General features: G+C 42.0%; 1 protein-coding gene across 1 annotated transcript in view; it reads right to left on the bottom strand.

Annotated features, from left to right (window-relative positions):
* Positions 1 to 21,313, bottom strand: part of ARMC2 (armadillo repeat containing 2) — a 189,688-nt gene that overhangs the window by 59,359 nt on the left and 109,016 nt on the right. The window contains exons 9-11 of the mRNA XM_082250903.1: positions 8,079 to 8,299; positions 4,403 to 4,548; positions 2,358 to 2,457 (exon numbers count right to left, since the gene is read on the bottom strand). Of these exons, the coding sequence (XP_082107029.1) occupies positions 2,358 to 2,457; positions 4,403 to 4,548; positions 8,079 to 8,299 (467 nt within the window). The remainder of the gene's footprint in view (positions 1 to 2,357; positions 2,458 to 4,402; positions 4,549 to 8,078; positions 8,300 to 21,313) is intronic.

Raw genomic sequence — 21,313 nt, 5'->3', positions numbered from 1 at the left:
ACTCCACGTAGAACTTCTGTACTCGCACCAGCATTTTAGAGCCTTGAGGTCCAGAGTTGGACGTACCTTGCCTTCCTTCCTGGGAACCGTAAGGAGGTTTAAGTAAAAAACCCTGAAAACGTTCTGAAATCGGAAACAATCACCCCTTGAAGGAACAAGTCTTGCACTACCCCAAAGAGACCCGTAAGTGATCTGGGGACAAGTGCAGGTTGGAAGGGAAGAACCTTTCTGGAGGATAAGGCTGAACTCAATCTCATAGCCTGACTGAATAACTTTGTGGACCCATGTGTCCTATACCAGGGAGGTCCATGGATTTTGAAACCAGCACAGACATCCCCTCCACCCCAGATACGGTAAGGGCGCCCCTTCATGCAGAGGCAGCCTTGTCTGCAGGTCTGGAAGAGCCTGCTCCTGGCTTGCCAGACCAGGGCCTCTTGGAACCTCCCGTGGAGGCCCTGACTTTTGATCCCTTGTCTTGAGACCGAGGGATGAAAAAACTTCTGAGCGGTGGAGAATGGCCCACATCTACGATGGGCTCCTTGCCCTTGGTAGCCTGCAGAAGAAGAGTACTCAGCGCCGCCCCCCTGTGAGACTCAACTCTTCCCCCCTGTGAGACCCTTAACGATATCATCCATGGAATCTTCAAACGCAAAATCTCCTACAATAGGGGAGATCAGATGAGGCCTTCTTAGAAGTCTGATCTGCAGACCAGTATTTCAGCCAGATAATATGCCAAAGGACCACAGCCAATACAGACAGCCTAGAAATCAAAGGAGCCGCATCCAAGAGGCATCACAGATAAACTGTGGCCCCTGGACCAACTGATCCGCCAGCTCCACAAACACAGGGAGAAGCTGTTTCCCCTCCAGGTCCCAGTGTAAAAGTTTATCCCACTCAGAGCTTACGACATCAGGGGAATGATAAATACCAGCCTAAGTGCTGAACCAGCCACAGCGAACATATGGTGGGCCAGAGCCTCCGCCTGCCTATCAGCTGGATATTTAAAGGCCAGGGACTCCTCAACCGGAATGAAGGTAGCTTTATTTAACCTGGAAACCGACGAGTCCACTACAGGTGGGACCGTCCACCTATAACGCAGTTAATCCTCATAAGGACACCTCAAGCAAAAGGTGCTTAGAAACCACTGCGTTTTGGACAACCCCACTGTTCTGTGACAATGTTGTCAAAGGAAGCGGAAAAGGGAACACCCTCATTGCTTTGGAGGGCTTGTGGGTGCTAAAAGGGAACGGCGTCTCCGACGCATCACAGAAACAAAATAACAAAGATAGAGCAAAATTCAATTTAAAGAAAAAATTGCCAGGACCAGGGATCTTAGCAAGGAACTAGGTCCCTATTTCTGACAAGGCAGAAAAAAAAACTGAGTGCCTATAGCTGAGAGTGGTTGTATACCCCCTGGGACTGCCCATAGGCATAGTCAAGCTTTTTACTGCCTAGTGTCCTACTCCTGTAGGGGGCAGTATAACCCGATGGTTAAGAAGAATCAGGAGCTGTGTCAGTCAATGAAACAAAGGGGAAACTCGTTTTTTTTATTAGCTACCACGTGAATGCAATGTGCAAAGCTGTAGAACACGGATTAGCTCAGAGTGCTGCCCCTTGACTTCTGCGCAGGACATATTAAGACAGGGTTCCACACTTATGTTAGTTTTAGGTGAAAAAACATTTCATGTTTTTTTTTGAATAATTACATACATGAATATATAGTGTTTTAAAACACATTTGGACTCTAGCTTTAACATAAATATAACTGTAGACCACATTAAAAAAGAGTGGCATCTTATGAGGAAAGAACAGAATAGAACAACTTAAAAAGTATTACCTAACCCACAAAAGTGAAATCATCATGCTTATTACACTCACTGTGGAACCTAAGGGGTTAATTCTGCGCATTGTGTAAAAAGGCTGTTTAATCCGGTCTTCTTTGATCCTCCCCTTTTACTGTCCCCAATCCATCTGCTGATCGTACAGAGCCTTGGGGACACTCTGCACATGCTCAGTTTGGTGTGTATTGCTAGAGTTTTTTTTTGGGGAGGGTGGATGTGATCAGCACAGGGCCAATCAGCACTGTCCAGACAGAGGGTCAGGAATCATGCAGCCTCATCGGACAGCCAGAGGAGAATGAAAACAACTCCTACAAGCTTTAACCAGCGCTCGGCTGGACACTGATAGAAGTCACAAGACTGCTATATACTGCTGATGAGAAAAGGTATTTAGCAATTTAGATTCACTAAAATAATTGCATTTCCATGTTCTGTGTACTGTGGGAGACCAAATATAGTGAATGCAGGCTCCTGGGTGTAGTAACACTTTAAATCGATATAGAGAAAATCTAGGCTTACCTGTTTCTTTGGATGTTTATTCAGTACAGCCAAGGACACTGAGTAATACCTGGAACAATCTGCTAGAGCTGTACAGCAATCATTGTATGTAGAAAGTTTGCTGAAAAAGCAACACCAAAAGTTAAAGCAAACATCAAAGCTAATTTTATCTATGTTTATATAAGTAATCCATTTTACCTGCAAAAAGATTTGTAATTCTGTTCACTCAGTCTTGTAATTCACAACACAGTTGTGGCTGTGTGGTATGGCTCTACACAGTTGGGCAGGTTAAAGTGGTTGTAAAGGCTGAAGGTTTTTTACCTTCAAGCATTCTAAAAACTTCAGTGTGCAGCTCCCCTCTCAGCCCCCCAAATATTTACCTAAGCCTGATCTCAATCCTGTGATGTGCACGAGACCTGAGGCTCTCCTGGGTCTCTCACTTCTGAATGGCCGATATGCCACAGCAGGAGCCATTCGCAAATTCTTTTTGTCATTTCTTCACATCCTGCCTGCTTCATGGACAATAAATCAAGACTTCCATATTTCTCCAATCAGCAAACTAGCTATACAAGTCTGTAAAGCTGAATTATGTAAAAGCAGAGTTATCTTTCTGCCTCTACAATGTGGCAGAAGTGTGGGAATCACAAAAATCATTTAAACAGAATTACACATTTTTGATAGGTAAAACAGTTCACATATCTGTGGGATTTATACCCCTTTTTTATTCTAGAAGTCATATTAAGAGTCATGTTAATTTTTTTTACTTAAGGCATACTTTAAAGTCATGTGTTTAAATTCAAGCTGGAAGCAGAGTTCCCCCAAAAGTGGAACTTCCGCTTATATGCTTCCCTCCCCCCTCCTGTGCCACATTTGGCACCTTTCGGGGGGGGGGGGGGGACAGATGCCTGTTTTTGACAGGTATCCTTCTCCACTTCCAGGAGACAGCCGAAAGGCTTCACTGCTGGTTTCTCTTACCGTGAATGGGGGCTGCAGCACCAGAGAGCCGATCCGAAAATCAGCTTTGAGTGCCGCCATTGCGGGAACCCTGGACAGGCAAGTCCTATTATTAAAAGTCAGCAGCTACAGTATTTGTAGCTGCTGACTTTTCATTTTTTCGTGGGAGGCTGGATTCCTCTTTAAAGAAGTAGTATGGTAAAAGCTTTTTTGTCCATACTTTTTCTATGGATAACAGGAGTGCAGTGACGTAGCTCAGCCGGTCAAGGTTCGGGAAAGATCCAAACCATATGGTCGGGATCCACCCAGATGCTTGGACCGGCACCTGGTCCAGCCTCTCCGCAATATACTGAAAGTGTGAGCCAGCCCTTCCTGACCCCTCCGCAGCTCAGCGCTCCAGTGACTAACAGTCATGGCTCTCTGCTCAGGGCAGAGGGGAGAACTGAGCGATCAGTGGTCTTTGATGGCTCAGTTCTTTTTTTTTTTTTCTTCCATAAGCAATTGCATTTAAAATCATAATTAACAACATAAAACAGATATGACATATGTGAAGTCATAAAGAAATCCACCAGGATGGATGCAAATTACATTAAAAAAAGTAAACACATAGTGTCAAGTTTACAAACAATTTAGAATAGGGTATTCCAATAATGAGTTCAGGACAATCCGTCCTACAGATAATATATAAGCATTCGGGGTTCATCAGGCGATAAAAGTTATTTCAAAATAAATAGACAATAAGTGAGTTTAAGCCTGACTAGTCCCTCATTGGGATATCCTATATTAAGGCGTCATGGCGCTTATGGAGATGGCTCAGTTCTTACTGCAGATCCGGTGGGGGGACAGATGCAGCATCAAATCAATGCTGCATCCACCTAGGTGAGTATAAATGTTTTTTTTTTTTTTTTTTTAATTCCAAACTTCTCATTTAAGATCGTTCCACTCTATAAATTGTACATGTAATATATTTGATTTACTTACACAAAAACAGACACATTGCTTTTTAAAGTGCAACCATCAATTGCTTGCATTCAAAAGTCTCACTCATGTCTAATATATTACATATCATTTAGTTCAAAAAGACAATTACTAGAGAAAGTATTGTTACTCACCTGAGTATCCGTGAAACATTTGTACAGATGTCCTTATCATTAATGTATATCTCCATAAGAATACATAAATCAAGTAAGGCATTGCATGCAAGGAACTTTAGCCTTGACTGTGAAAGATCAGCAAGATTCCGTAACGTTGCAGTCAGCTGTATAAAGTATGTATAAATATGTCAACACCATTACAGAAGATAAAACGCAATATGGTTTGGAGATATTGTCTAAAGACCGAACATATTAGGAATCTTTGCTCAAAAAGCATTGTATGTTTGAAAGTGGTAAAATAATATTGGTCTGCCACCTGCAGGATTAGTCTAGGCAGTACGTTAGTACAAAACTTTTAACATATACATGCCCACGGGGTTGTCCCTCCAGGCACAACCCCCACCGCCACAGACCAGCACATCAGTTTAGTTGCAAGCAGTGAAGACAAAAAAAAAATAAAAAAGTGAATGAACCAAACTATTAGTAGCCAACGGACGTTGGAAGTAAATAGCCAAGACCGACACCTGGCCCTTAATAGGGCCCAACGCCAAGCGCTGCTCAGCCCCTTTTTGTAAAAAGGCCAAAACCCCAGCTATAGAGAACAAGCAAGGGTGCAGCTGCAGCAATTCACACCATGAAATGTATGCTTTCCACGTACAATGATAGATTTTCCTAGATGTCGACTTCCTGGCCTTCAAAAGGGTAGGAATCACCGAATCAGGGAGACCTCTATCCCTCAACACCTTGCTTTCAAAAGGCAAGCCGTTAAAGCCAGTGACCGTAAAGCAGGATGGAAGATTGGTCCTTGAGATAGTAGATCTTCCAGCAGAGGTGCTGGGCTGTGGCAGTGGGGGTTGTGCCTGGAGGGACAGCCCCGTGGGCGTGTATATGTTAAAAGTTTTGTACTAACGTACTGCCTAGACTACTCCTGCAGGTGACAGAATAACCCACACAGCTCATGGAGATGAGGCTGCGTCTGTCGATGGACGATAGAGAAAGGCTAAATTAGAGCCTATCTAAAGCCAATGTTTTTTTCCTTTGGATAGCAAAGGAAAGAAAGAAAACCTCTGCCAGGTTTCTTGTCACCCGTGTCTCATTTGCAAAATGTACTTTTTATTCCTGTTCTGTAGACAAATTAGGTAGTGAGAGAAAATCTTTTTAAAGAAATGCCCAGTTAGATTTCCTCTCTATTCCCGTTTTGATGACAACAGAAATTTTGAAATTTTGGCTTTTCCCTGCCTTAAGTCCTAGAGACAATGCAACCAGAAAAAGGTTCTAAAATGAGATGATAAATCTTTAAATCTTTGTAATACTACAATTTTTATTTAATAAAAGGAATACCTAAACCCCAATTGAATGTTCAGTTTAAATTAGCCAAAATTAATTCCAAATTTATCAAAACAGTAGATGTAAAAAGTCTTAAAGTGGAAGTTCGCCCTAATACTAAGATCTCTAAATCTACTGCCATTAACAATCTAAGACTAACCTATCCAACCCTTTAAAAAATAATTCGCTTTACATACCTTTTCGGATTCCGCTCCGGTCCAGTCTCCAGAGGCGGAAGCTCTGCAGAAGAGACAGCCAACAACGGCTGGGAAAAATGCCTGGGAAGTGACGCCACCCATAGAGTTACTATGGGGCTTCCGTTGTCTGCTGCCTCCTCTGCACCCGCCTACACAGAGAAGCTGCCGCTGACAGCTCAGTGGGGACCGGAGCACCTGCATAAAAGGTATGTATAGCAATTTCTTCTTTACAGGGCTAGATAGGTTAGTCTTAGATTGTGGATGCCTGTAGATTTAGAGATTTTAGTATTAGGGTGAACTTCTACTTTAATTTCTTTATTTTTCTTGATCCACAACCTGACTAGAAAAGCCTGGGTGCAGCCAGCATGCTACAGAGGAACTCTTACTCTCTGTGTGGAAGCAGTAACCTCTCTGCATAAATTCAATATGGCCCCTGTTGAGTCAGAGCTAAAGCTCTCCAATCAGCAGAGAGCATGAGCTTTAAAGATTTCAGAGCGATAGGTCTGACTCATTAGGAGAAATTAGACCACTGCTTCTTATGTGCACTTTCAGATGGGCAGTCTGGAAGGGGGGTGGTCAGCTGGACTGCCCACCCAAACTGTTGCAATTCAGCCGGATGGGACTGTACAGATGATTCGGCCACAGTGCTTTGCAACCACAGCATTTTTAACTTAGAGTGCAGAGTTTGAAAGGCTAGATCACCTGTCAAGCTCACCTAATGAGTTAATGGGGCCACTCTGCAGCAGAGTACAATGTATGCAATTGTGGCTCAGAAGTGCAGCATTATAGGGTTATATCAGGCAGAGAGAAGGTGTTCTAACTTCTTCGCACCACCTGTCAAAAGCCTGCTAGAAAGTGATCCCATACAAATATCAAAAGTGCCACTCTGTATCTGCTGGCATTGAGCACCTTTTGTTTTTAAACACCTGACATGTATTTACCACTACAATGGTTTTCATTTTCAGTCAAGTCCTCAGATTATTTCCCTTTTAACACAAAAACTTTCATTTTTAAGAAACTTCTGTTGCTGCCTGATCAAGACGCATACCCATATTCATGCAAATTAGTTTCTAAAGGTGTGCTTCAGCTTCTTTGTTATATACCAACATAACACATATACAGTATGTACAGCATATATGCTCAATCTAAACATAGTAATCTGAAGAGCACCAGACTCAAGGTAAGTAATGCAGCAAAAGGCCATTTTTTAAATTTTTTAAGGTGCCTGATGTCAACCTTTTTGTTTTTTGTAAAGTTAGACGTCTACTTCAATTAACACACATGCCCTCCTTCAGATTTCTGGGTTTCATTCATAACAGATTATGCCATTAAACCATTATAAATACTTTTTTTTTTTTTAAGTGATCACATGATCTATGTTCTCAGCTGCATAAGGGGCTTAGAGAGGTGGGGGTGGAGAAACAGCAGTAAACTTCTCTTCCCAGTTTCTGGCTGTGCAGGGGGAGGTGTTTCAGCACCGGTCTTGGCTATTAGATTACAGGCAGGCTGAGCTCCAAGCACAGCCAGAAAACTGAGCACACAGGAATGGATGTAATCTCATGCCTAATGTGGTCAGTTTTGAAATAGGAAAGCAGAGGGACTGGCAGGAACACCAAGTATTTCACACAAAGAAGCAATACAAAGTGAACAGGATACTTTTTAACCCACGTACCTGGTACAGATTAAACATATTAGGAATATGAAATGTTGGGGTAATATATTCTTTAAAATGTAAACTGAGTTAAAATTAATCTCTATTTTTCTTGCACTGTGAATAGGTTCACCAGTCTCCATTATGCTTGATAGGATACCACACAAGCTTCTGCAAAGACAAGATTCTACTTTGCATTTACTTTGTGGTCTAGTGAACCTCTAAACTCAAAAAATCCGAATGAACACCATAATCTGTGTGGGGGGGCTCTTTACCAATTTTATTACTGAATTTTACACTTTAAGGTAAAACATGGGTTTATTGGGTCATGTATGCAAAGAAAAATAACTTCAATGGTCTTGTAAGAAGTGTATTTTTATATGCAGTTTACAGATCGCCAGCAGCAAAACAAGATAACAATCATATATAATCTAGCAAGAGACCAATTCGTTTGCCAGAAAAAAGGAAAGGCCTACAAAAAGCAAACAAGATAAGGAAATAGCTATGAGAAAGAACAGACCTGTACTACCAGATGGCTCATATCAGAAACCATTTCTGGGCTGCTGTTGAAATGGATGATCTGCTTCATTAATTCCAATAGAATTTCCACTGCTTGTTTTCGAAGTAACTCGCTAAGGAGAGCTGTATTCCCAGACAGAAATTTGATAGTTCCCAAACAGTAAAGGAAAGCTTCACTGTTAGCCTGGGCATCTTCATTCTGTAGGACCTCTAGTAATACACCTGAGGAAACCAGAAGATTAGGTATCAAAACAAAGTATGCAAGAAGCTTGTGTAATGACCAGACTATATTTTACATTTAGCAAAAGAAGGGGGTTGGTTTTAACTGGGCTTTGGATTTTTGGGTAGCTATAAACAGAGATATATCTAGCTAAGAACGAGGGGTGGGAAAAAAAACTGCTCTGTACTGCATCATCCTTCAACATTCATCATGATATGAATGATGTGTGGCAATGGAACATACATGGTAATATTACATTTGTTCTACCAAAAACCAGAGCAGCTTGTAATCATATATTCGTTTTCTTGTTTTTGTTTTTTAAAGAAAATGTAACGCATATTATTATAAATTCAGAAGGGTTAGTAAAAATAAAAGGATATTCAAGATACACTCACCACAAGGTCAAGAGGATCTGTGATGCCCTGCGATTGGACTGAGGACACAGAAAAAAATATGCATGTTCTTTTTGTGGGTCAAATTGTGCTTTTTGCATAGGAGGGAGTGGGAGAGAGATGTCTGGCAAGCCCATATTTATTTAGCTTTTAAAGCTCAATTCCAGTAGAACCATTTTTTTTTTCATTTAGAGTAGGAATGGGTATAATATCTGTCAAGCTTTCTACGAAACAGCGGGGGAGATTATTCACCATTTTTTTTATTGAAGTGACACCACGGCAAGAAATAAGTGGAGCAGGGGTCACATAATAAAAAAGACGTGGAAAGAAAAAACCACCACTCTTAAAAAAAATGTTTTGCTGCGGTGTTCCCTTTGGTCACAATTCTCATGTTTTCCTGTGCCTTTGACAGGAAATGCTATGCCCATCCATGTCCCAATGACACTAATGCATCTGTCTCCCACCAATGACAGGGCATTCTTTCTCCCATGTACACTAACATTAGCCATTTTTTTATCCCACTAATTATCAACTCCAGGCATTTTTTTCCTCCTAGCAACCACATTTTTTCCTCCCATGTCTACCAGTACTAGACATATTTTTCTCCTACTGATCCCAAGGCATTTTTTCTTTCCAGGGACCACTGAGTCTGGGGCATTCACCAGCCTTCATACACTAAATAAATGTTTATGTACAACACCAAATTCCCAAAAAGTTGGGACACTGTGTAAAATCTACATTAAAAATAGAATGCAATGATTTGCAAATCTCAAACAAATATTTTATTCACAATAGAAAACAGTAAACTTATCAAATGTTTAAGCCCCTGTTCACACACCAGTGCATTGTATTTTTCCTTTCTAGATATTTTCCATTGGTGAAAGATCTGGATTGCAGGCAGGCCAGTTAAGCACCAGGACTCTTCAAATATAGTCGTGCTGTTGTCATAGATGCAGTATGCAGTTTAGCATTGTCCTGCTGAAACATGCAAGGCCTTCCCTGAAAAAGACATCGTCTGCATGGGAGCATATGCTGCTCCAAAACCTGGATATATCTTTCAGCCTTGATGATGCTTTTCCAGATGTGCAAGCTGCCCATTTTATATGCACTGATGCACCCACATAAAATCAGAGATGCAGGCTTTTGAACTGAGCACTGATAACAAGCCAGAAGGTCCCTCTTCTCTTCTGTCCATAGAACATGTTGGTCATGGTTGCCAAAAAGAATGGCACATTTCCGTTCATCTGACCACAGAACAGTTTTCCACTTTGCAACATACCATTTTAAATGAGCTTTGGCCCAGAGAAGACGGCTGCATTTTTGGAACAAGTTCAGATATGGCTTCTTCTTTGCATGATAGCGCTTTACCTTGCATTTTTGAATGGCACAGCAATCTGTGTTCACAGAAAGGGATTTTTGGAAATATTTCTTAGCCTGTGCAGTGATATTCATCACAGAATCATGTCCGTTTTTAATGCAGCACAATGTGAGGGCCTGAAGATCACAGACATCTAGTATTGTGTTTCAGCCTTGTCCCTTGTGTACCAAGATTTCCCCAGCTTCTCAGGAATCTATTAATATTAGGTACTGTAGATAATATATTTAAAGTCTTTTTGGGGGTTGGGGTGCAAGAGATGATTTTTTTTATTTTCATGGAGTTTTGTTTTAATTCACACCCAATATTCAGAGCAATATAGCCATAACTATATTCTGTACACTGCAGTACACCACGTTTTCTCTACTCAAGGAGTCTCTCTTTCCCAAGTTCCAAAGTTGTGAGATTTGTACAATATCATTAGTTCCCAATTGTCCCTGATTTCAGGGGACTGTCCCTGATTTGGAACAAAGACCCTCTGTCCCCCTTTCCTCCTGATTTGTCCTTCCTTTTGATCTGATCTAGGTAGTGGAATATAAAATGCACTTTTTATCTTTCTAAAAGTGTATCAAGGGATAAACCTTTCATCCAATTTTTTGCTGCATTTGTACATTTAAAAAGCCAGTATAGAGGAATAGTAGTTTTAAAAAAGCGCTTGAGGGTTTAACTAATTTTTTTGTATATTTCTCCTTTAAGGGGGCACAGCAAGGGTGTGTGTCCAGCGCCTACATACAATTGCTAAAAGGTGTCCCTCATTCCCATCTCAAAAAGATCTTTAACCCTAGGACAGAGTGCGCACATCTAGTTTACAAATGATAATGAGATATGCCAGCACAATATGAATATAATGAATTATGACAAACTCAAAGTATATTCCAGGTCTCAGTAGGGAAGGAGAGGGAAAGGGAAAGGGGGGGGGGAACGGAAGGACAGGGAGACACTGGAATTTGGGGATTGGCGTGTACCCACAAGAAAAAAGCTAAAACCCATGAGTGTTATTTGTTGACAAAAAGGATTAAAATAACAAACATGCGTTACACATAAAAATGATTACATGTTTTGCATGTAATAATACAAGTATTTTAATATTGGATGATCCCAAAAGGGGGGTATGAAGCAACTCGTTTCGCCTACAATGCGAGTTTCTTCAGGATCTGATTTCCAATATGAATGAGCCTTATAAATAAGTAAACAGTATACGGTGAGTATCAATTTCCAATGCATACAGATGAGATAAACATTACATATACAGAATATACCAATATTAGATTACAATTAGATATACCAAAGATGAGGGAAATGAAAAGAAACAGGCAAAAAAGAAAAAGGGGGAAAGGGAAGGGAGAAAGACGAGAAGGGAGAAAGAGGGAAGGAAAGGAAGGAAAGGAAAGGAAGGGAAGGAATTTGAGGGACCATTCTGGGTCAGGAAATTGAGGGGGCAATAGGCAAAAGGGGAAAATAGGAAGAACTATGGGTATTACCAAAAGCTTACCTTCAAAAATCATCCAAAGCATATGCACAAAGGAATATGCCATCAGCATCTATCTTGGAAGGATAAGGGGACCTTTGATATAGAATCAGATAGGATATTGGATCTGGGTGTTGAAAATATGAGTGAGATCACCAATAACAAAGTGAAAATTTGGTGAACATAATCAAATGGAAAAAAATTAAGAGGGAAAGTAACTACACATTTATTGTGACTGGATATTAATAAAATGTGTTTGAATATGTCCACATAAATAAAGTGTGCCAAAAAGAAGTATGTAGAGCCAAAAATAAACAAGTGTATAATGATCAAGAATCAAAGTAGCCAATTACTATAAACAAATCAGACTTACCAATAATAACCACAGGTATATCACAGATATGGGGTAAAATTAAATCTAGCAGATAATCCCCAGGCAAGCCCATCCGGGATCAGATAAAAAAAAAAAAAGAGTCAAATATCCATGTCCAAAATGATATACCCCTGGATACAATGTAAAAATGGACCCATAAGTGAACAGCTCTATTCAAGAGAGATTAACTGTATACATGAGGATGATTCTACTTACTGACCATATCCAGAGGGTGCAAAAAGGTTCCTCTGACCTGAGTCCAGTAGGAGCAATGCCGCAAACCAGAGGCTTCAATGAGCCTCTATATAAACACACACAGGGTAATGAATGGCTCCTCCCCCCCGCACACGCCTTCCTTCCACTATGTCCCACCCGAAGTGCCGCTGGGAATGGCGTACACATGGGGAGACGTACCTCCATTGCGATCACGCACATCTGGTGGAAACTGAAAGGAATGTCTAAATCCAAAAATCAAGAAGTAAACATGACTTCACGGCCCCAGTCAACAAACAGAGTCGGGCCACACACAAAAGCCAAAAAAGGTGCATCAAACCTACCACCACCAAAACAAGGGTACAAACAAAGGCCTCACACACAGTGCGAGAGCCAAAGTGCCCCCCATAATCAGTCAGAAAACAAATAAGAACACTCCCTGTTCAAACTGTGTCTGAGATAAAAACTGCACAGGACAATAGGCAGACCCAGCAGGTGCAATACATAGGAAGGGGCAGGAGGAAAAAGAATATAATATAATTATATATATATATATATATATATATATATATATATATATATATATATATATATATATATATATATATACAAATACACAGTATCTCAAAAAAGTGAGTACACCCCTCACATTTTTGTAAAGATTTTATTATTGTACAGCTTGTATAACAGTGTAAATTTGCTGCCCCCTCAAAATAACTCAACACACAGCCATTATTGTCTAAACCACTGGAAACAAAAGTGAGTACACCCCTAAGTGACAATGTCCAAAATGGGCCCAAAGTTTCAATATTTTGTGTGGCCACCATTATTTTCAAGCACTACCTTAACCCTCTTGGGGTTCACCAGAGCGTCACAGGTTGCCACTGGAGTCCTCTTCCACTCCTCCATGATGACATCACGGAGCTGGTGAATGTTCGAGACCTTGCTCTCCTCCACCTTCCGTTTGAGGATGCCCCACAGATGCTCAATAGGGTTTAGGTCTGGAGCCATGCTTGGCCAGTCCATCGCCTGTACCCTCAGCTTCTTTGGCAAGGCATTGGTCATCTTGGAGGTGTTGTTTGGGGTTGTTATGTTGGAATAGTGCCCTGTGGCCCAGTCTCCGAAGGGAGGAGATCATGCTCTGCTTAAGTATGTCACTGTATGAACTGTAGCTCCCCAGTGCCAGCAGGCAAGACACACTCATCTTTGTACTCCTCACCTGGTTGTTGCCACACACGCTTGACACCATCTGAACCAAATAAGTTTATCTTGGTCTCTTCAAACCACAGGACATGGCTCCAGTAACCCATGTCCTTAGTCTGCTTGTCTTCAGCAAACTGTTTGCGGCTTTCTTGTGCATCATCTTTAGAAGAGGCTTCCTTCTGTGACAACAGCCATGCAGATCGATTTGATGCAGTGTGCGGCGTATGGTCTGAGCACTGACAAGCTGACCCCTCACCCCTTCAATCTCAGCAGCAATGCTGGCAGCACTCATTGGTCTATTTCCCAAAGACAACCTCTGGATAGAACGCTGAGCTAGTGCACTAAACTTCTTTGGTCGAACATGGTGAGGCCTGTTCTGAGTGGAACCTGTCCTTTTAAACTGCTGTATGGTCCTGGCCACCGTGCTGCAGCTCAGTTTCAGGGTCTCGGCAATCTTCTTATAGCCTAGGCCATCTTTATGTAGAGCAACAATTCTTTTTTTCAGATTCGCAGAGAGTTCTTTGCCATGAGGTGCCATATTGAACTTCCAGTGATCGGTATGAGACAGTGAGAGCGATAACACCAAATTGAACTCAACTGCTCCCCATTCACACCTGAGACCTTGTAACACTAACGAGTCACATGACACCGGGGAGGAAAAATGGCTAATTGGGCCCAATTTGGACATTTTCACTTATGGGTGTACTCACTTTTGTTACCAGCCATTTAGACATTAATGGCTGTGTGTTGAATTATTTTGAGGGGACAGCAAATTTACACTGTTATACAAGCTGTACACTCACTACTTTACATTGTAGCAAAGTGTAATTTCTTGAGTGTTGTCACATGAAACGATATAATAAACTAGAAAGCTTAAAATTTCTGGGGAAATTGTGTGAAGTGTTCTTGCCACCACTAGTAGTCTCCAGCTGGAGTGGGGGGAATAACTATGTATGTGTGGGAGTGGCAGCAGTTTGTCGGTGTCTGTAGTGTGTTGTGTGTGTGTAAGTGTGGTGTGTGTGTGTGGTGTGTGTTGTGTGTGTGAGGTGTGTGTGTGTGTGTGAGGTGTGTGTGTGTGTGTGTGTATGTGTGTGTGTGGTGTGGTGTGGGGTGTGTGTGTGGGAGTGGCAGCAGTTAAGAAATTTTGGCAGTTGGAAACAAACGGTCTAGTTTTGAACACTCCGGAACATTCCGCCATTCATTTTTATGGGGCAACTTCGCAAAGTTGGAGGTGCCCAACTTCATACGGCTCTAGTGTAAAAGCTCTAAATCTCACAGCTTAGAGACTTATACCGTAGGAATCACAAGACCCCGGCCGACATTTTGCTGTATAGTAGGTCTATGAAACATTAAAACTTAAGGCACAGTCACAGGTTAGAAAATAGCCTTGAAATTTGAGATGGTTTGAGTGCAGTTTCAATGAATGTCAATGGACGGTGCGAGTTGGAAACAAACATTCATAGTGTAAAAACTATTAGGGCTATGGCTTAAATGTGGACATGTTAAGTGGCAGCAGGTATAGGTGAACATTTTGATGTAACAATAAAAATGAGGGAGTGGCAGCAGTTTAGAAATTGTGGCAAGACTCTAGTTTTGAACTTTCCGTCATTTAATCCCATGGGGCCAATTTCGCCAAATTACGCCCCAAAAAGGACAAATTTTTTGCAAACCATTTGGCGAAACTTTCCAAAAAGTAAGAGCAACGCGATTGGGAACGATCTGCTCGTTTCGGTATATTACTTGTCTATGTAGTGTAAAAACTGTGGGAGGAGTTAGGGTGCCACATTTTCCCATAGGCTTTCACTATAATTACCGTATTTTCCGGCGTATAAGATGACTGGGCGTATAAGACGACCCCCCTAATTTTCAAGTTAAAACAGGTTTTGGGCTATACTCGCCGTATAAGACTACCCCCCTTCCGAAGCAAGGCAACACCATTGAAAAACATCAGATTTCTCATAAATCTCCAAGGTACCCCAAGTACTGTAATGCATGTAATCTCTCATAATATCTCCAAGGTACCCTAAGTATTACCAGTAGATGTAATCTCAAGACGCTGGCTGTGCGGGAATCCTGTATCGGTATACCATATGTACCGTAGCTTCGGCTACATACAGTATACCGCGTTGAGCCAATCACAGTGAGCGATATATTCTATTATTGAATGCAAAGCCTGCTCGGATTGGCAGAGTCAGAGAGGCGGGCTGATGTTACTCTGCCAATCCGAGCAGGCTTTGCATTCAATAATAGAATACATCGCTCTCCCTTATTGTCTCAGCGCGGTACACTGTATGTAACCGAAGCTACGGTACATATGGTATACCGGTACAGGATTTCCACACAGCCAGCGTCTTGAGAGATTACATCTACCAGTAATACTTATACTTAGGTTACCTTGGCGATATTATACTCGGCGTATATATAGCCAGAAAATACAGTAGTATAATATATATGTGAAAGAATAGTAAATGTACTTGCCATAGGCAAGAAGACTTAAATATTTACAAAAATGTGAGGGGTGTACTCACTTTTGTGAGATACTGTGTATGTATATCGAGGGCCGATCTGCACTTTCCCCGATATATATCGGAATCGGCCCCTGAGGTTACCGTTATTGACGATATTTTGGGAAAGTGCTGTACCGGAGTGATGCCTGCTATGTCATGACTACGCCGTCGGTGACATAAGGGGGTGGGGCCTCGCTGAGAGGCCCCGCCCCTAATGGCTATATAACAAGCTGCAGAGACCGGCATAATCACCGGTGACAGCGTCGGAGGAGGACCGGAGGAAGAAGACCAGAGGAGGCAAAAGAGCATACGAGCAAAAGAGCAGAGGGCAGGAGAGCGGAGGGCAGGAGAGCGGAGGGCAGGAGAGCGGAGGGCAGGAGAGCGGAGGGGAGAAGACCAGAAGAGAGGAGAAGACCAGAAGAGAGGAGAAGACCAGAAGAGAGGAGAAGACCAGAAGAGAGGAGAAGACCGTAGCGGAACAGAACAGAACAGATGAAGATTTTCAATAAACTTTTCAAAACCTCTCTTGTCGTTATTTACACACACTGACATTTATGGGGTGAATGGGTATGGGGTACAGTGTACCCCATACCCATTCACATAGGGAGGGGGTCCGGGATCTGGGGGGCCCCCTTGTTAAAGGGGGCTTCCAGATTCCGATGAGCCCCCTGCCCGCAGACCCCCACAACCACCGGCCAGGGTTGTGGGGATGAGGCCCTTGTCCTCATCAACATGGGGGCAAGGTGCTTTGAGGTGGGGGGTGCAGAGCCCCCCCTGCCCCAAAGCACCCACACCCCCCATGTTGAGTGCGTGTGGCCTGGTATGGTCCAGGGGGGGTGGGGCCGCTCGCTCGTCCCCTCCCCTTTCCTGGCCTGCATGCTTGGATAAGGGTCTGGTATGGATTTTGGGGGGGACCCCACGCCGTTTTTTCGGCGTGGGGCTACCCTCAAATTCCATACCAGACCCAAAGGGCCTGGTTTGGAACCTGGGGGGGAACCCCACGCCGTTTATTTCCCCATTTTGGCGTGGAGTTACCCTCAAGATTCTCACAGCGCAAGTCGCGCCGCAAGTCGGATCATCCTGATCCGACTTGCGGTGCGACTTCCATTCAAATCAATAGGCTCACTTAGGGAACCATTGATTTTGAATAGAGGCAGAAAAAACGTTGCTAAAAGCTACGTGGCCAAACGTGCAATACCGCTAATGGAAAAAGCTACTGAAAGCACGTTTTTACAGCTGCTTTTTCCCGGCGTCAAGAAACAGCTTTGGAGCTCGTTTTATGACGCCCTGTGTGCATGGAGCCTTAAAAGGTCAATTATACACTTGTTTATTTTTGGCTCTACATACTTATTTTTGGCACACTATTTATGTGGACATATTCACACACATTCCCATTTTTTATTAATATCCAGTCAGAATACATTTGTAGTTATATTTTTGTGGCTTCCACTGGGGTTTGTTTACTTTCCCTCTTAATTTTTATCTATTTGATTATGTCCACCAGATTTTCACACTTTTGTTGGCGATCTCACTCATATTTTCAACACCCAGATTCAATGTCATATCTTTTTCTATATGTTTTTCATTTCCCTCATCTTTGGTATATCTAATTGTAATCTAATATTTGTATATCCTGTATATGTAATGTTTATTGATATATCCTGTATATGTAATGTTTTTTTTATCTCATCTGTATATATTGGAAATTGATACTCACAGTATAATGTTTACTTATTATAAGGCTCATACATATAGGAAATCAGATCCTGAAGAAGCTCGCGTTGTAGGCGAAACGCGTCAATCCATACCCCCCTTTTGGGATCATCCAATATTCAAATACTTGTGATGTATGATTACATGCGTAACATGTAATAATTTTTAAGTATAACGTATGTATGTTATTGTAATTCTTTTTGTCATCTAATAAAAAAAACTCGACGCTTTTAGCTATTTTAGCTTTTTTCTTGTGGGCACACTCAAATCCCCCATTTCCAGTGTCTCCTTGCCGTTCCTCTTCAATTTCCTTCCCTAGTGAGACCTGGAATATACTTTGAATTTCTTATTCTATTAGGAGACAGTACCAGAATTTTATATACAGGTATTTTCCCTCCACCCAATATTCCCCTTTAATTATGCCAAACATAGCTCCCCAGCCGCCTTCTAAACATTACATAGAAAGGGCAAGCTAAGTAGGATTTTTAAGCAAGTAAAAAGGTAACCAGCAAATTTTAACATATTTTTTTTACTTTATGCTATATGAATGGGAACATGTAACTTTTATAAGATAGGTGCTATACTAATTTGGCTGCAAAAGTCAAAATACACTTAAAAGGTCAATTTGTATCCGGTTAATAAAAGTAGTAAGCTGTGAATGTTGCAATGATGTATATTTTGCTCTGTCATAATAAAGGGCAAAAAAGAGGAAATTAGTCTGGATGCCAACAATCTGTTTCAGAAACTCAGTTCACTTTATGCCTTTACAAAACCAAGAAAAAAGTAACCTGGACTGGATTTGCAATCAGGGCAGACTCTGTAGCAAACCAGTATGCCACCAGATAATTATCATTAATCTTTGTAAATATGTTCAAGAAATGGTTGCTAATAGCGAAGTACAAACTGACCCTACTAGTGGCACTGATGCATTTATTCAGCGCTATATAGCCATGACCATTTTCTCCACCCAAGGTGTCCCTCTTTCCCATGTTCCAAATTTGGGAAATATGTACAATGTTCCATCCAAACCCTGAGCTCTTTAACCTTTTGTTAAGACAGAGTGTGTGCACATCTAGTTTGCAACTGATAATGAGATATGCCAGCACAGTTTGGATATGGTTAATTATGCCAAGCATAGCTCCTCAGCCGCCTCCTAAACATTACAGTAAACCCCCCTCCATTGCGGGGGTTACGTTCCGGACCCAGCCGCGAAAAGTGAAATTCCGCGAAATAGAAAAACCCTATTAAAATGCATTGTAGGCATGATTTTTTTACTGTCACTGTACGTGTAGAAGCATTTTAAGGTCTTTAAACACACTTTTAAAATAATAGAAACTTGTTTAAACACATAAAAGATACTTAGAGACAGAGCAAGAGCTATGAAAAACACAAAAATCTTTCATTTTTAATGATTTATATAGTAAAATAACATTACAAAAAAAAAAACGCGAATTACCGGGACTGCAAAAACTGAACCGCGATGTAGCGGGGGATTACTGTATATAGAAAGGGTAAGATAAGTAGGACTTTTAGGCAAGTTAAAATGGTAACCAGCAATTTTTACTTTTTTCTTTTTTTTACGGTATGCTATAAGAATGGGAACATGTAACAAATATAAAAGTAGACGTTATCCCAGTCTGCCTGCAACAGTCAAAATAAACTTTAAAAGGTCAGTTCGTATCCTGTTAATGAAAGTGGCAAGCTGTGAATGGTGCAATGATGTAGATTTTGCACTGTCCTAATAAAGGGCAAAAAAAAGAAATGAGTCTGGATGCCAACAATCCGTTTCAAAAATTCAGTTTACTTTATGCCTTTACAAAACCAGAAAACAAGTAACCCGAACTGGATTTGCAATCAGGGCAGACTCAATAACAATGACCAGTATGCCACCAGGTAATTATCATGCATCTTTGTAAATATTTATAAAGGAAAATGCAGCGCTAATAGAAGTCCATTAATAGGAGTCCACAATTCCCAAGGAGCACCCAAGGTGTGCAACAGAGATAACTTTGTATGGTTGCTAATACCGCATATACTCGAGTATAAGCCGACCCGAACATAAGCCGAGGCACCTAATTTTACCACAAAAAACTTGGAAAACGTATTGATTCGAGTAAAAGCCTAGGGTGGGAAATGCCACCCCTGAATCTATACTAGATTGTCTGCTGTAAAGATAATTGCAAAAATAAATTGTTCTCCTTTATGTATGATACACATACTCCAATTTTAAGGCGTTACAAGTGTACTGTATTATAATATGTCTTAATATTATGTCCATCCAGATATGGGGACCCCTTGCGTTTTCCTCACAATAGGTCCCCTTGTATTCGCACCCCAGCACACAAAGCCCCAGCACACAAAGCCCCAGCACACACCAGTCTGGGACCACAGGAGCATAGGAGGGCTTAACATCATACCCCCCATGATCCCCTCGGGAATCCAGCTCCTCCTCTTGTGTCGGCGGTGCTTTGAAGGAAGTGCAGGGCCACACGAAGTGCACGGCCACACGGTCTTCCCCTAGTTGCGTGCGCAGCCTCTGGCAGCGCATGCGCACTAGGAACACGGCCGCGTGACGGCCGTGGCATGTCGTATCCTGCTGCGCAGTACTGCGCATGCTTGGATCACTATAAAGCACAGAGGAACGAGGGAGGGACGAGCACACCTCGGACGAGCATCTCCTGTACCATGCCCGCAGCACTGCATCTCCTGAGGAGATGCAGGGGCTGCGGAGGAGTCTCACTTACCTTTCTGTCTTAAATTTAAAAATGGCGCTGCCCGGCGCCAACACGTCACTGGGCATGCGCCGTCTGCCCCGGAATAGACAAATGTGTATGGGTTTTTGCAAGCGGCGACACATGCGCACCGACTGGGGAAAAGGTAAGTGAGACCGTGACTCGAGTATTAGCCGAGGGGGTTTTTTCAGCATAAAAAAACATGCTGAAAAAGTCGGCTTATACTTGAGTATATAAAAGGTAGCTAAGTAATGGTCCTCCATACAAACTGAGTCCACTAGGGGCGCTGATGCATTTATTCAGTGCTTGACACTTTACATAAAACATACAAAATCGACAGTGTTGGTGACTATGAATAATGGCTTACAGGTAATGCATAGGTTTTTCATGATCTTGTTTTACATAAACATGTAAAACAAGATCATCCTAAACTAAAATTCTAGTAGAAAATTGAATTCTGTCCTTGCTCAGCACATTTAAAAACAAATACTATTGTATTATGCATTTCCTTAATTGCTGACTGTCTAGATTAAAAAAACAACAGTGTAACCTAGACAATCAGCAAGGTCATGGGGTTTGCCGACAATGGTGTGCCTGTGCAGCCGAATGTGGCTGCTCACAGGCACTTTATTAAACCGCTGTCAGCTTCTGTGCAAACACAGGAGCATAGCTCCTAGCAGCCCCAACCCCGGTCCACCCAGCTCCACCCCTGTTCTGCCTGGCTTTGCCTCTGTGCTGCCCGGCTCTGCTCACTTCCTTCCCAAGTAGCATTCTTTGTGAATGCCTGCTGGCTAGCTACATCACTTCTGGACATTGCGTAGCTAGCCGGCAACGGACACAAACAGGAACCGAAAGGAACACAATAACCAGAGTGGAAAAAGGTCACGTGACAGGCGGGCTTTTCAACAAAGAGAGGCACAAGGATTCAAATTTTGAACTTTTTACTAATGCGGATCTTATAAAGTTGTGGATTAGGGTTGACTCGTGCTTTTTGATGGAAATGCCTTTCCTTCCACTTTAAGCTTTAAGTAATTTTACCA

The sequence above is a fragment of the Pelophylax lessonae genome (genome assembly GCF_965119305.1).
Source record: "Pelophylax lessonae genome assembly, chromosome: 3".
Classification (NCBI taxonomy): domain Eukaryota; kingdom Metazoa; phylum Chordata; class Amphibia; order Anura; family Ranidae; genus Pelophylax; species Pelophylax lessonae.
Note: the sequence above shows the minus strand (reverse complement) of the source record. Positions and strands in the feature narration are given on the sequence as shown.